Raw genomic sequence first — 16115 nt, 5'->3', positions numbered from 1 at the left:
CCCACCCCCACCCCCACCCCCAAAAACTCCCCATTGCAAGCAAAATTAAAATTGAGTAAATAGAGAGTATCACTTAGGGTTGAATATGTCTTGCATGCAATAACATAACTAGATATTTCTGATTCCATTCTGGAGTATTTAGTTCTGTATTACCAGGACAATTTTTTTTTATGCTTCAACTCAACTTTTATAATGTACTCAGCACTGAGCTCCCAGTTTTGATGGGTTTTGCAGAGTTAGAGATTGGGAGTCTAGTGATCCAGCAGGCCTGAAGCTAGTTACTAAGTATCTGCTAGTTACTAAGCACTCTAGGCCATTAGGGTACAGCAATAAATGGGCCAAAATAAAGCTGTCTTATTTTGGTAAAGGTACAGAAAACCTTTTCCTTTCTCTTTCCTATCTTTCCTTTATTTTCTTTAACACCTGCATTCTGTCTTTGGTAATGTGATCTTTAACAATAACTTTTTAGCTTCAGTTCTTTTCAATCTTTCAAATAGAGATTCTGATAACTGTCCCCAAAAGGTGTTATGGTCAAATTAAAATGGTCTTAACACCATAAAATTGGTGTATAAAGATATAAGGTGAAACAGTAGGATTGACTTCTGTCAACATAACTTCAAAGGGACTTATTTTCACAATATGTAAAATACAAATATCACCGTATTATAATGATATTTTGCTGTCATTTAAAATGTAAGAACCTGTCACCACAAAGTTTGGTTAAAATTTTGACTAGTACATTGCAATATCCTAGTTTGAAATTCAGTTTTCCAACATTAAACTCTAAATTAAGGGGTCCAGAGCTTGTAGTAGCTCTGTTTATTGAAGTCCTCATTTAGGAACCAGGCATACCATGTCTGTGGTAAGTCATCCCTAAGAGGGATATTCTGAATTGCACTTGAAGTAGTCTACAAGGCTCCGTGATAGTAGTTCAGAGAAAAATTTAAAGCATGGTTTTATGAAAGAGTCACAACTTGCCTCATTTTATATGGATGCCAAATCTATGGATTCTTTCTATGAGTCAGCTTATTAAAGTTTTCTGATAACAAACAGCCATAATCTGAATTGTGGAAATTATCACAAAAACTTTTTCCCTGAAAGGTGTGACATTATGATTTTCAGTAGTGTTTTGATTAGATATTGGTCCAAATATGTATTACTGTATAAATATGTGCTTTCCTTCTTTCTCAGGACCTGTCTGGCTCCATTGATGACCTCCCCACAGGAACAGAAGCAACCTTGAGCTCAGCAGTCAGTGCATCTGGGTCTACAAGCAGCCAAGGTGATCAGAGCAACCCAGCTCAGTCACCTTTCTCTCCACATGCATCGCCCCATCTCTCCAGCATCCCAGGGGGGCCATCACCTTCTCCAGTTGGCTCTCCTGTAGGAAGCAACCAGTCACGCTCTGGCCCAATTTCTCCTGCAAGTATTCCAGGTATTCACTTTTTAAATGATTATTATGTTCTTGTTAATAAAGACAGATACTGTTTTTATCAGTGGCACTCACATTCTATTACTTTATGTTACTATTTAAAAACCTGGGGCTGAGATTGCATTGTGTATGACTGCATTCTCACCAAAGGATATCAGTGTCCCTAATTCCTAAAGACTTAACAAATGGTTGTAACTACCCATTTAATAAAATTACCAACTACTTTGATGTCTTCAAATTTTTCAAGAACACTAAGCTATTTATTCTCTTAATGTATCTTTTTTAAAGATTCTGTTAAATGAGATCCTGTTAAGGGCACAAAAGTGAGATTGTTGACTAATATTGGCGTTTTTTTTTTTAAATATATATCACAGAAGTTATTTACCTAAATTATTTTTGAGTTTATATTTATCTTGTCTGATCATAATCACATATTGATCAATATCAAAACATATTTAAAGCATCACTGCTTTGTACAATATATAACAGAAGGTATAAACTTGTACTTTCTTTTCTGATATGAGGAGTTTATGTTCAGATTAACTCTTATGTTGAATTTTTTTCATTTGTCCTACATCCTGTATTTTCTACATCTTGTTTTATGTTATTGGAGTATTTAATTAGTTATTTGTCAATTTCTTTATCCTCATCCAGCTTTCTTATACCAGATGTTATCCATTCAAATCCACCAAGCAACTGGATTTTCTTTATCACTAAACTTCATGTAATTTTTTTGTGCAATTTTTGCTAACATGATATAAGTGGCTGCCAAAAAGTACATTACCAGGATGGATATTGAATCCCTAATAAATTTTTTGATGTTATTCTGTCCTCTTAAAATCATAAGTGATTGATTTTACCCCCTTTAAAAAATTTTTATCCTTTTCATATTTTTACAAAACATTTATTATGAACTCTTTATACATTATAATATGGGCTATTATTTAATAAGCATATGTACATACTAAAATGAATCAAAACTATCAAATGAATATTCAGGGCCCTACCATACAATTTAGAATTGGAGTATCACTGGTGCTGTTTTATCTGCCTATAAAATCTTTCCTTATCCTAAACTATATCTATCTCCCTATATTTTCTCCCTTTAGACATTCTCTGTATTTTATAATTCTTTTCTTTTTTAATTTTAGAATTTTATCACAACATTCATAGAATATAAGTTATTAATTTTACTTAGTAAATTTCTTTGCAGAAATGTATGCTATTTAAGATGACTAAAATTTTGCATCCAAGCTGAGAAACTTTTGAACATCTAAAGGGATGCTATTTATAATTACAAGCATTAAGTAGGAAGAGCCTCAGAAAATCAGAAAATATTGTCTCTTAGTCATGCTGTACATTTACATGTGGTCTGCTACATTTTGCTTTTTTGACTACAAAGATTATTTCTAAAATTTATACATAATTTGGGTATAGTAGTTGTTAAATGCATTTTGATTAAGGCATTTTGGTGTTACTTCTCTGTCAGTAATATTTGTACTTATAGTGAGTGATTACAGTAAAATATGGATTGTTATGTTTTTAACAGTGTGAAAGCAATGAATATACCTTATTCCAGAATTCCAAAGTCAAGTTTGTTATTCATATTTTTTAGAAATTAAGTTTATTGGTACTTTTTAGATATATAGAGCAATTACATTCATCATTGGGATCTTCTACCTTGACATGATGTATCTTGGTGCTTGCATATAGTTTTTGAGGTGTCACCTTTCTAAAGGATAAGAAGTTGTGTATAAAATATACACAAATTGGGCCAAAAAAGACTGATTAATTGCTTAAATACAAACTTTACTGAAGTGTAAAAATATTGTACTTTTACATTTTAAACCCCTGACATGGGTAGTTGACAATCTGAAGCTTCTCATACATGCATTTATCATTCCAAATGGAGATTTCTAAAGTTTTGTTTTCTTTGATTGAATGTTAATGTGTTATAGAACATATAACTCAACAAAAGAGCTCACTTTAGACCCATGATCTTGGATAAGCAGACATTTTTGCTCTGTAGATGTAATTAGTGGCAAAGTCCAGTTCATCTTTATCTTTGGGAGATTAAAAGTTGGTCAGTGAATTATAGTCACCATCTCTCCTTCCTAGTAACTTAACTGCAGGTGTTGACGTGGAGAGGGAGACAGGAGCTTTCGTGTCATTCTGTCTGCACGTTCCTTTTATAATGAAAAACTGTCTACTTTCATAGAAATGTTATCTAAAGCACATAGATTGTTTTTCAAACTCAAGTCAACTCAGGTCTGAATTTTTTTTCACTGTGCCGTGCCAGGTCAGCTCCACTGTAGCCCACTTATATATGGTGCTTGATCATACTATTCAGTGACCATTTGTACAAGAAAGGAAATTAGGCAACAAAAGTTTCACCTTTTTTGGTAGCATACTCAACGAAATAATTTCTTAACTATATTTGCCAAAGTTGGTAGTATGTGGTATATAGTATCAATAATATAAAACAACAAGTAAAACTTTTTTTTTTTTGTATTGGAGATCCAACTCAGGACCTTATACTTGCGAGGTAGGCACAGTGTCACTGAATCAAATTCCTGGCCCTAAATAAAACTTTTTTTTTTTTTTTGGTACTGGGGATTGAACTCGGGTCAGGAAGGCCACTGAACCACTGAGCTAAATCCCCGGCTCTAAATAAAACATTTCTTAATGTTAGTGTTGCTGCTGTAAGAGGAATGACCTATTGGAAAAATCTTAAAAAAAGAAAAAAAATCTTATGATTAATTTTGGCATTTCTTCACTTTTCTCACAAGTGCAGTAAACTTTTTGAGCTGAATGGATGACCTTTCATAATATTTGATCCCACTCCATTGTATCTCATTTACTAGCTGTCTAAACTAGAGAAATTTAAGCTCTGTGCCTCAGTTTCTGTATCTGTAAAGATGATAACCACATCTCACAAGGGTTCTGCAAATATCAAATAAGGTGATATATGTAAGACAGGTAAATGGTAAACATTCAGTGCATGTTAATTCTTGTCACTGACATCACAGTTATTGTTATTACTCAAACCAAAGGCACCTACAGACTTTTCCATGGTTATTACATCCAGCGTAGTACATTTGGTTTTGACAGCAAGTCTTCTGATTCTTAATCCTTTGGCTTCTTAATACAATTCAGAAGGCATGTGTATAAAGGATTCAAGGATGTTTTGATGTGTCTTTGGCTTGGGTCTAGGTGGTTCCCTCAAAGTATCATGTATTCATAGGTGGGGCTTTTTCAGAAGTGACTTGATCTAGAGTGTGTGATGTTGGGGTTAAGGGTGTGTGATTATTAAATCAGTCCGTTGATTGGTTTGGCATAATTTTGAGTATGTATAATGGAAAGGCCCACCTTGCGAGTGAGTGCTACCCATCCTAAGGGCATGTAGCCTGGATTGACTATAAGGAACAAAAAGAGGGCTGCTTTTGAAACTTAATGGTTTAATGCTTACAATTTGCTGCTTTTCTGCCTCCCTGCCTTCTAACCTCTATGAAATGTTTCTCCTCTGTGATGCCCCTCTGCCATGCTATCCTGCCTTGGAGCCTTCCAGCTATAAACTCAAACCTCTACAAACTTTGAGCCAAATAAACCTGTACACCTCTAACTTTGGGTGTCAGGTATTTAGTCTCAGCAACAAGAAAAGTAACTAAGACTGTGTTTACTAAGGTTGTTCAGGAGGAGTAACAGAACTAGCCATAAAAGCATAATGGGTAAGAAAGAGAGGAAAAGAGAAAGAAAAGCAAGCAAGTAAGCAAACATCTCCATTGATGTTCTTTAGGGTTGGGACTGAGAAAATGAAGAGGAAGCCTAGAAGATAAGACTGTACCTCAGAGGTTAACAAAATTTGTACTATTGTTACATAAAATTTTTAGCTAAAAAGTTAACCCTTGTTTCAGTCAGATCACAGGGTAGTTGATTTCCATGTGATAAGTGAGAGGCAGGGAGGCAAGTGTAAAACTTAACAATAGATGCAGTTTAGAATCATGGGTTATTTCTTATTCTTTTTGCTGTATAAAAGTGACAACATCAACTTAACTTTGAGCAATTTTCCCCACCCTCCATGTGTTTGGCCAGGGTTGCCACATATTCCAGTAGGCTGCTCCTTGTACCAGTACATGTATTTCAAGCCCAGTAGGTATTGATGGTCATCCTGTTCTCTTGTGGGGAGGGATACCCTTTTCTCATTTGTCCAAAGAATCCAGCCAGTTCTTAGCAGCCTTATCTCAGTGCTTGGGAAGTAGTCCATAGCTTGAATCTAGGTGTTCCCTATTTTCTCTTCTTTAGTCCAACAGCTCAAAACATCAGGTTTTTCTATAAATGTTCATCAAAAATTTTATATGATTCTGTCTTAATTGGATTTATTAAAAATCATAATACATTTAGATTGAAAAGTTTTTGACTTCTATTTCCCATTCTCTCCACCGGTCTATATGTACTCCCTTTTGAAAAAATAACATTCTCCTAAAATTCATATCCTTATTCTCTGGAAGTACTAAATATGTTGAGTTCTTCACCTTATATATTATGTCATGCATTTGTGAATTTAATCAAAGGTAATATAAACCATCCTTTGGAGTTGATTAGAAAATTGATAATGTTTTTGGTTTTCATGTACTTTGAATTAAATGCAAATACTTTCATATGAAGAATAATTAGGCCCTTTTACCTCCTTTTTCCATGTCCCTTAATTATTTTTAATCTCTGCTTTGGATGCTAAGATATGTATGGTCGTCTCCCTTTATTTCTGAGTCTGTGCTAGTGAAATGCAAAGGTCATGTAGAAGTTGTATAGTTTACCAGGACATAATTCTCAAAGTGCTACTTTCAGAAAGTCTGTTTAGAATTTTCTTTTATTTACCACATGTACTCTTATGTTTTCTTTCTCTCCTCTTCTTCTGCTTATTCCAACACTAATTTGATTTTTTCTGACCTCACTTCTCTCCCATGTGACCTCACTTTTGTCGCATTACCTTCTGTTCTGTCTTGCTTCTCCATATCACAGATTGCTTCTTTCATTCATGTCTCCCCAGCAAGTCATTGTAAAACACACAGCTGGTGTGTAGCTGATAACTGGGATGAGGTAAAGCCAAAATATTGTGGGGTATTCATGCTGGTCTTGTGTTCCAGAATTAGTTGTAAAAGAGCAATCATTTTTCTCCATCTCTGCCCTGCAAAATGAAATTGACAGCTAATTAGAAGTATCACAAAGGTAGATAACCAAAGGGCAGTAAAGCTTCCCGAATGGCAGATTGTGATTCTTGCCTGTGAATCCATTCCTCCACCCACTGCTATTTGCACTCCCATTACGCTGCCTCAAAAATGAGGTGAGTGTCCTGGGAACAATTACTATGAGACATGGGCAAGGCATTGGCCCTGTCACATCCCTCTCTCTGTGAGTCTTTTCATTCCTGCATTCTTTCAAAGACAGGCTAGAGCTTTCCTGTGGTTAGAAGCCAGATGGATTCTATCCCTTTGTTTGCATGTAACTGAGCTTCAACATTGCAGACATCTATAGTTTGAAGGTAAAGAATTCAGCCCTGGTTATTTAATCTGAACAGGCACTAGAGAACAGAAACCAGCCTATTTATTGTCTTTCCCCCCGTGCCATTATAAACTTTGTTTTCTACTTATTCTCTCTTCATTTCTCTCCATTTCATATTTATATTTAGAGACAGATGAAGTAATCTCCATCTTTCTAGCCAGTAGTGTGAATGTATACACACTTAAGTGATTCTAGTGTCAGGTGCAGTTCATTCTGCAATATATGATATTATATATTTTTTCCTCTAATAAATGAGGACTTAATGCTGTTTTATGAGTTATATCCTGGAGTTATGTGCTTTGATATAAGGAGGAAAATGTACTGGGTTTTGCACATATTGGAAAGGTCTTACATTGGGCATTATTCCCCCACCACACAGTGGAAGCTGACACAGAAGGTATGTTTGTTGCCAGATCAGTCAGTGAGTATTAATTTCACTCTTCTTACCTCCTGAGCCAACTATTATGGTTTACTAACAAAGCAAAAATGCAAATAGGCCAAACTTATTTTATTTTGTTGGCCAAAGGCTTTTGTCAGCATTTTCCTGCATGTGCTGTAAGCAGCAGCCATGTTTAAATATTAAAAATTGAGCAAACACCAAAGGAGGGGGAATGGGAAGCTATATTTAACTGTTCATAGCCTGATAAATATTTTTATATATAAAACTTCGATGGTTTAGGCTGTTGATGATTATCCATTGGTTTGTTAATGAAGATTTATGGGTAGTAATTACAAAGTCCCAAATAGATTTTCTTTTTTTGACATTTGGCTCATGTACCAAGTCCAGTTTTAGGTGGAGTTAAGTCACTTCCTTCTGCCCTCAGGAGACCATGGACTACAATGAATTAGAACCCAGAATACAAAATTAGATGATTACATTAGCACCGCACTAAATGGACACTGATTTTACAGGCACTCTTCTTCCGTGTACTAGGTATTTATTGTAAGACTAACTGAGGGCAGTTCTTCCTGGCAGTTAAAAACAGAAACAGAGAAGAGTTGCATCAAATATACAAGTTACATTTCTTTTTAAGTTTCACAAGTTTTGCTGTATATGGTGTTATGTGAGGTATCTCAGCCCCACACCCACCCACTTACTATTAGCTGTTGAAGTGAGGGTTGGGTCAGGCAGGGTGCTTTAAAAGTTCAGTGACTTTGAAGGAGGGCTAGGTTGAGAGAAATCTTTCAGTTCTTCTCTCACATTCTCTCTTTACTCCTTTCTGTCATATCTTGCTTGTTTAGTCACTGTGCTTTCAATCCCTCTCCAGCTGGCTATTTCCCCACCAGCAGCTCCACAGTTTCCCTCTTCAGCAGCCCCATACATGTGTCCCCTCCTCAGGAAGGGCTTTGCCCTTCTCTAACACAGACTTCTGCCTAACAAACACTTCTAGCTGTTTTTGAGAAAGAAGCAAGTGGTAGGAGCCCATGGAGGGCATTCAGCAGGGATGGCCATGGAGTTCCATTGGTCAAGCTCAGATTCTGAAGGTCCATCATATCAGCTTCTAGATGGTAAGAGGTGCATCGTACATACCAACTTGCCGTGAGGAATTTGTACCCTCAGGAAAAGCTCAGACACTAGTGTTATAAAGTTCCAAAAATGGTGATAGGCATTCAGTTAAATCTGGAAATAACTTCTTCGGCAGCACTGTGGTGTATTTAGAACACTTCCCCCACCTCCACCCTCTTTAGCAAGTGGGAGCTAAGTGGATTTCTTTATGAGCTTATAAAGCGTCAGATACAAACAAGAAGATATTCTGGTCAAAAAATGAATTTTCTTGCTTAATTTGACATTCAGACAAGCAGATTCTGGAAGAATGCTATAATAGGAAAGAAAAAAATAAATTACAGCAAATAGTCATAGGCCAGAGTGAACAGGAAGGATTTTAGTGAGAGGAAATGATAGTTTCAAGTATAATTTGTCAAGATTAGTACCTATAAAATGAACAACAGAGGATGTAAATCGGTATCTCTCTCTTACTTAATTCATTCTCCATAGATTTTGAAATTTTAAGGCCTCAAGCCTTAACCCATCCTCAATAAGTAAAATTTCCATTTTTAAATTTATCCTTACGCAATAAAACTTGTGGTACAATTATGCATTTATTTCTATATGTAAATGGTTCTAAGCAAGTTTTCTTTCAGGATAGCATTTAGCACACTCTAGAATGGCATTGCTGTGATGACAGAAATATTTCATTTGAAGATCTGCATAGCTACCGTACCTGACTATCTCATTTCAAAATGTTTAATCACATGTTCCTTTTTTGGCTTCTCTGGAGGTAGAAATCCTGCAACAGCTTGTTGCAAGGGAGATGCATGCTGCTTATTGGCAAACTGAGCAAGAAAAATAATTAAACAGAAAATGCCATTGATATATCAATGTTTTTAATCTGTAGCAGTACAGAAAATGTCAATTCAGCAGTTCTACAAGGGAGAGAATTTAGCCAGTATTTTTACCCTTACAAAGTAAAATATTTGTGTGTTATACAAAACAGTCATTTCCAATCCTTTCCAAATGATTCGTAGTGGCAGTTGAAAAAGCAGCCATGCATCTTATGTTTGAGAAATCGGGCGGCTCTGGAGAGCTTGGTTCTGGTAGTATGATGCAGAGCATATCCCTTCAATATTCTGTCTTAAAATTCAGACCAAGATCCTGGTTCTGGAGCTCCACACCAGCATGAACACAGTGGAGTTTAGAGGGCAGGCTTCTGCTGCTGCTCATGCCAGAACCGGGGGCAAGTTCCATTTCTGTAATTAATCCGTCCACAGTTCTGTACACACCCTCTTCTTGAGGTGGCACTCCAGTCGAAACCAGGCATTCTTAGTTTGGGGACAAGAACATGGCTTTTGTTTTCCAAAAGCACCACTCTTTGCAGTTCTTCCATTCTAACACATTTCAGATTAAGCCTTTCCCTTTCTCTTTCCTCTACATTCAGAAATAAGAGAGGAATTTCTCAAAATGCACCTGTCCACTTGACCTCACTACCCCTCTTAATTAAAAATAAGCTCTGTTGTTTCCTTTAGCTGTTTTGTGTCCTTCTGTTCCTGTTCTCTGGCCTATGCGTGAAGCTCCCCAAGTGCCTCTGTTGCAGAGACAGAGCTGTGTGCCTTGCTCTTGCTGTCATTCCAGCAGTGATTCATCTGTACACTTGATTGCCCCAATAGTCCACTCCCACGTCTCCAGTGTTTTTTGCACTGTTCAGTAAGGAGTGCCTAGCTTATTATTGGTTTTCATCTCTGGCACTGAGGAGCCTATCACTGCTCCAGACCTGTGCTCAGCTGACTCTTGTTGCTTCTTGAATCATCAATGTGCTGCCTCTGTAAAAACGCTGTTGTCATTGATCTGCTGTATTAAGAAGTCAAAATGGGGAAGTACAAAGCTGTTATGAATTAATTTTAGCCTAGAAAGAAAAAATTATAAAACTATTTGATTACCTTCTGGGAAATAGTGATAGTATGAGTGGTGTTGGTAACCAAGATATTCCTAAACTTCGGTAGTAATTTTGTGTTTTCTAAAAAGGAATAAAATTATTTTACAGAAAATTGTATTTATTTCCCTATCTTCTCATAACCCAGGAGCCAGGATTTTTACAATGTGTTGATTGACTATAGCCGTTAAGTCTCTTATTAATCAGTTTCATTGCTTTTTCTCAATTTACACACTTGTACCTTTGATTTCTCTTCCAATAGAGGGTGATGTGGGTTGTCGTTGACTAATAAAGAGGAGAATTGGTTTCAGCATGAGACAAACGGAATGCCGACACCAATCCTAAAATGCATTAATCTTTAATAATCCACATCTGCATGTTTATAAATGATATAACCAGAGCTTATTAATTTTGACAGTCTCCCTTCCAAACAGAAAGTGACATAAGAATTTGTAGATGCAAACCACAATAAGTGCATATAGCTGAGTGCCAAGAGTGTGACCTTGCTGAGGATGCCAAACATAGTGTTTCATTAAATGGTTTTAGGGTAGAAACGTGTTTCACTTTTGCTACTGGATACCTTCAGGTGATATCCAACAGAAAGCGGATTAGCCCAGTTGCCCATTTTCTTCTTTTCTCTGTTTATCATCCTTTTGTCTCATTAATTCAGCCAAGTGCTGAGTGCATAGTAGGCTGCAGGAACATCTCTAGGAACTAGGGAAAATGCTCTGAACATAAATGAATAGAGCCCTGTCCTCATGGAGTTTAAATTCCAATGGGAAAGACAAAAATTGCACAATTAAGTATATACTTTACTCTTAAGGATTGTTAGACAAAACTCAGATTGCTTCCTTAGATAGCAGTAGTTAGTGATGATGTTTCTTGGAAATTGATATTTAAACAAGAAAAATGAAGTAAGGGCAGCAGCAACCCATATAAGTGTCTAGGAAATCAATGTCAAGTGCAGAGGTAAGATCTAACTTGAACCGTGTGAGCATGATGGAGACACACACAAGCCAGTGGGGCTAGAGCTTAGTGGAAAAGGTAATAGGAACAGAACTGGTGGCCAGTCATACCAGAGCATAACTAAGGGCCAGTTTGTTCAATAGTTTACCCTTATGCAAAGATTTGCCTTTTGAGGTTTCAGTTACCTGTGATCCAAAAATATTAAATAAAAAATTCCATAAACATATAATTTATAATCTTAAATTGGTCAGTCTTCTGAGTAGCATAATGAAATCTCTCACCATCTTGCTTCACCCCACTTGGAATGTGAATCACCCTTTTGTCAGTCATATCTACACTGCATATGCTACCCATTTCTGCATATGCTAACTATTTCTTAGTTAATAGCCATCTTGGTCCTCAGACTGATTGTCCTACTTACTCTCTTGGTGCTTGTGTTCAGTCAGCCCTTATTTTATTGAATAATGGCCCTGAAATGAAAGAATAATGATTCTGGCAGTTGATATATGCTAGAGAAAAGCTATAAGTGCTTCCTTTAACTGAAAATGTGAAAATTCTCAGCTTAATATAGAAAAAAAGGAAAAAACTTAAATACTGAGGTTGCTAAAATGTATGCTAGAAATTAATTTTCTACTGTGAAGTAGTAAAGAAGAAAAGCACTGAGCCTCAGGGAGCCCTGAATCACATGAAGATTGCTTGAAATGAGGGGCACCAAGCCATTCACTGCAAGAAGTAATTGTGACACAGATTCAGCAATGAATTTGGCCTGAAAAACAAACAAACAAACATAGTACTAGAAAAGCTACATCTGCCAATGAACAAGTTGCAGTCACGTTTCTGACAGGTTTGAAGAAGGTAACTGAAGAGAAAGATAGCATCCAAAGCAAATCTTCAGCTGATAAAACTAGACTTTTCTGGAGGAAGATGCCCAAATAAATTTCCATTCATAAAAGACCAAGGGAGGTACCAGGGCATAAGATATGAAGGGGCATATTAAATTTGGTCCTGTGTACTCTCCAAAACAAAACAAAGCATATTTTGAGAGAGACCATATTCACCTAACTTTTAGTAGCATATATTGCTATCATTCTATTTTAATTATTGTTGTAGTTAATGGTAGTTATTGTTAATTTCTTATTGTGCCTAATTTATATATGAAACTTTATCACAGGTGTGTATATGTAGGAAAAAATACAACATATGTAGAGTTTGGTGTTACCTGCAGTTTTGACATCCATTAGGGGTCTTGGAACCTATCCCCCATTGTGAAACTGTGTAGGGCTTTGTAAATTATGATTAAGATCTAGGAATTTCCTTTGAGTATGATGGGAGAACACTAGAAAGTTGAGCAGGTAGGGAATGGCAAGATCTAATTTAGGTTTAAAGGACCTTTCTGGATACAATTTGGGGAATTAAGTAAAGGGCAAAGGCAGGAGCAGGGAATCCAGAAGCATCTGTAGGATCCTAGGGAAGGTTGGTCATGGTTAGGCATGCACACAGCAGAAGTAGGGGCAGAAAATTTTTGGCTGAAAAAATTAGTAAATAATAGTTCTGTTCCATGGGAGACAAAGGACTCTGTGTTTGAAGGGGGAGTCAAGAGTATGGTTTTGACTGAGTTTCTTATTAATCATCTAAAAGGAGATTTTGAACAGGTAGTTGTTCCAAATAATTTGGATTCAGGGGGAGTATTTCAGTGGGAGTGATATACTTGGGAGTCATGAGGGTTCTGGGAAAGATCCAATAGGTACCTGTCCATCAGAATCCTGACAGGCTTTGAAATCAGATTGCTGAGTCCCTCCATCTGTTTTATGATTTAGTAGGTTTGAAATAGATCCCAAGAACTGTCAGTTTGGCAAATACCCATTTGATGCTGAAGCTACTTGTCCGGAAATTGCTGACCTCTAGGGAATGAGTAAAGGCCAGTGGTTCTCAACAGTAGTTACCCAGAACATCTGAGAAAGGACATAGGCTGGGCTCTGCCATGTAGTTTTTGGCCTCACTGGCTCCATGTGGAGTCTTGGTGCAGTATTGTTTTAAAACTCTTTTGTGGGGTTGTTAGGTGCAGCTGAGGTTGAAAAATATTGTGGGGAGAATTATGAAGATAGAACCACAGGGCACTCAAAAATATCACCTTGAACAGGTAAACAAATGGAAGAAATGTTTTTAGAATATGGAAGACAGACACCTCTGATGCCCAGCACAGCTAACTTTTCCCAGAACGTTCCTTGGGCATGATTTCAGAGAAAGCCAGTATTAACAGTTAAGGTCATGAGTTTATTGGTCACAGAAAATTTTAGGGATAAACACCTCCTCTTCTTTTTAAGTAGAGCATATTTAAAAGTATCTGGACCTTTCTAGACCTAAGTTGCAATTTAGTAGGAAATATTGTCACAGAAAAATGAAAATAATTGTCACAGAAAAAAAAATTCTAGTGATACAAGGGGCTTGAATTCTTAGGCCTAATTCAGTTAGATGTAGAGTCCCTTATCTTCAGTTACTATTTTGAGTCCATTTCACATGAAATCCAAGGGTCCTCTCATTTAAATTCTACCTGAAAAAGGCAAATATGTGGAGAACTGAACCTCAGTGTATAGCCGTTGGTTTTGTTTTATTTTTGTTTTTGCTTTAGAAGCAGCTGCGTTAAATAACTCAGAATTCCCTATTTCAATACTACTGACTGTGATTTTGGGCCAGATCTTTACCCATATTGCTTTTTTTCTTTTTTGATTTTTGAGACAGAATTTTTCTGTGTAGTTCAGGCTGACCTTGAACTCACTATGTACCCCATTATAGCCTCGAACTTGCAGTGATCCTCCTGCTGCAGCTTCCCAAGTGCTAGAATTACAGGCTTGCCCCACATGCCCTCCTCATATTTCTGAATTAAGGAATACTAATGTAGTTTTCCTTTTGCCTGGGAATATTCATCCTACCTGTTATCCTGGCAAACTATCCTTTGCAGTCCTACTGAAATCTGTTTTTCTTTACCAGGTCCTTACTGACCCCCTCCAGCTGGAGAGAATTCACCTCTCCATAAGGTACTTAGGCTGGGCTGGAGGGCAAGAGCAACATCCTTTCTTTTCATCGCCAGTGCCAAGAACAGTGCCTTGCAAGCAGGGTATGCTTAGTAGATGAGGGCCAAATTGAAGAATGCCAGTTTTGGAAAATGTACAAATCCAAGGAAAGAACGTTCTAAAATTGATTACTTATATAAGTTTCCTTCTATGGCTTAAAACAATCTTTCTGCCTTTGGGTTTTTATACTTTATTTGATCATTCTCCCCTCCCTCCCACTTAACTGTGACAGTTATTCTACTTTCTTTCCTCTTAAAAACAGAACTTGAGCTGAGTATGACAAAGTATACTTGTAATTCCAGCACCGTGGCAGGCTTAGTGAGGCAGGAGGCTAGCAAGTTCAGGTCCACCTTGAGCAATTTAGCAACTTAGCAAGACTGTCTCAAACATGAAAAATAAAAAATCCTGGGGTGAAGTTCAGTATGAAGGTCCTCCATTCAGTCCTCAGTAGCAGTTTTTTAAAAAGTAACATTCCAAAACTTGTTAATCTAAACCAAACCTTACATGTTTACAACTGAACCTAATTCTTGTGGATTTTATAGACAGAAATTGTGCTAATAAACGTTGCAGCAAAATTCTGGAATTCTCTAACATCCAGTTTTTTTTCATTGTTAAATTTTTTTAAATAAACATTTTTTAAAGTACACATTTTCACAGAAAATGGCCAGTCGAGAACAAATTATTTATGGGAGAGTTTTATCAATACCTGGCTAACATTCCCATTACCACAAAGCCAAAGCCACTGGCTAGATGAACATTGAATAGTGAAATTCTAGTTCTGGCTAGAATTTGGGCTCCAGCAATAATTGATAAATAATAGACTCCAAATATTTGGGAGTGACAAGTAGAAAAAAATGCCATTTGTTAAAAAGATACACAGTTTTTTTAAAAAGATACACAATATTTCAAAAGTATTGTGTATTTGCTGAATATTTAGTTAAAATCTGAAATGTGCATTTTAAAAATTTTTTTATTTTATTTATTTTTTTGGTACCAGGGTTTGAACTCAAAACCTCATGCTTGCCAGGAAGGCGCTGTGCTGTTGAGCTAAATCCCCAGCACTTAATCTAAAATAAATAATCTAAAGTGGAATACATGAGGAGGTGATACAGATCGTATTTCTTCCTCTCATTCCTCATGGTCTTTATCATGCCACCCTCAGAATGCTTCCTGTTGTTGGTGGCCCTTGTGACCTGGGCACAGCCCAGAGAATTTAGCTTTGCCCTTGGCTGGGCCCTATCTTTGCCCATATTGTATCCCTCAGAAGATGGCCACTGTCTAGCCACCTGGGACACCCCAGTGCTAGAGGGGTTGGTGCTCCTGAGTTGTCTCCCAAGACCCACACTTTCAAAGAGTTCGGTGTTGCTTAATCCAGATTTCATTCTGTATCTCTTACCTCTTGAAAAAGCACTGCTTGAAACACCCAAGGTATGTCATTCAGGGAACAGTGATGTCAGCAAGTTAAGCAAGTGTTTATTACCTTTAAATGTAAACAAAAGCCACAGGGATTTAGCTCATTGGTGGCTTATCTGCCTTGCAAGTGCAAGGTCCTGAGTTCAGGTATCAGGAAAAAAAAAAAAAGACCCTTTAAATGTAAACACTAGTGTTACTCTTTTAAAGACTCCAAGTTTTCTAAAATAGCACAATGCTTTATCTGTC

General features: G+C 36.9%; 1 protein-coding gene across 3 annotated transcripts in view; it reads left to right on the top strand.

The window, feature by feature from the left end:
- The window catches only part of Arid1b (AT-rich interaction domain 1B), a 350262-nt gene that overhangs the window by 237059 nt on the left and 97088 nt on the right, over nucleotides 1-16115 (top strand). For all 3 annotated transcript variants that reach the window (XM_033763302.1, XM_033763303.1, XM_033763301.1), the window contains exon 5: nucleotides 1192-1435. In XM_033763302.1, the coding sequence (XP_033619193.1) occupies nucleotides 1192-1435 (244 nt within the window). The remainder of the gene's footprint in view (nucleotides 1-1191; nucleotides 1436-16115) is intronic.

Source organism: Fukomys damarensis, unplaced genomic scaffold (assembly GCF_012274545.1).
Source record: "Fukomys damarensis isolate Sample0158 unplaced genomic scaffold, DMR_v1.0_HiC HiC_scaffold_14, whole genome shotgun sequence".
NCBI classification, from domain to species: domain Eukaryota; kingdom Metazoa; phylum Chordata; class Mammalia; order Rodentia; family Bathyergidae; genus Fukomys; species Fukomys damarensis.
The sequence above is the reverse complement of the archived record's forward strand: the minus strand, read 5'-3'. Positions and strand labels throughout refer to the sequence as shown.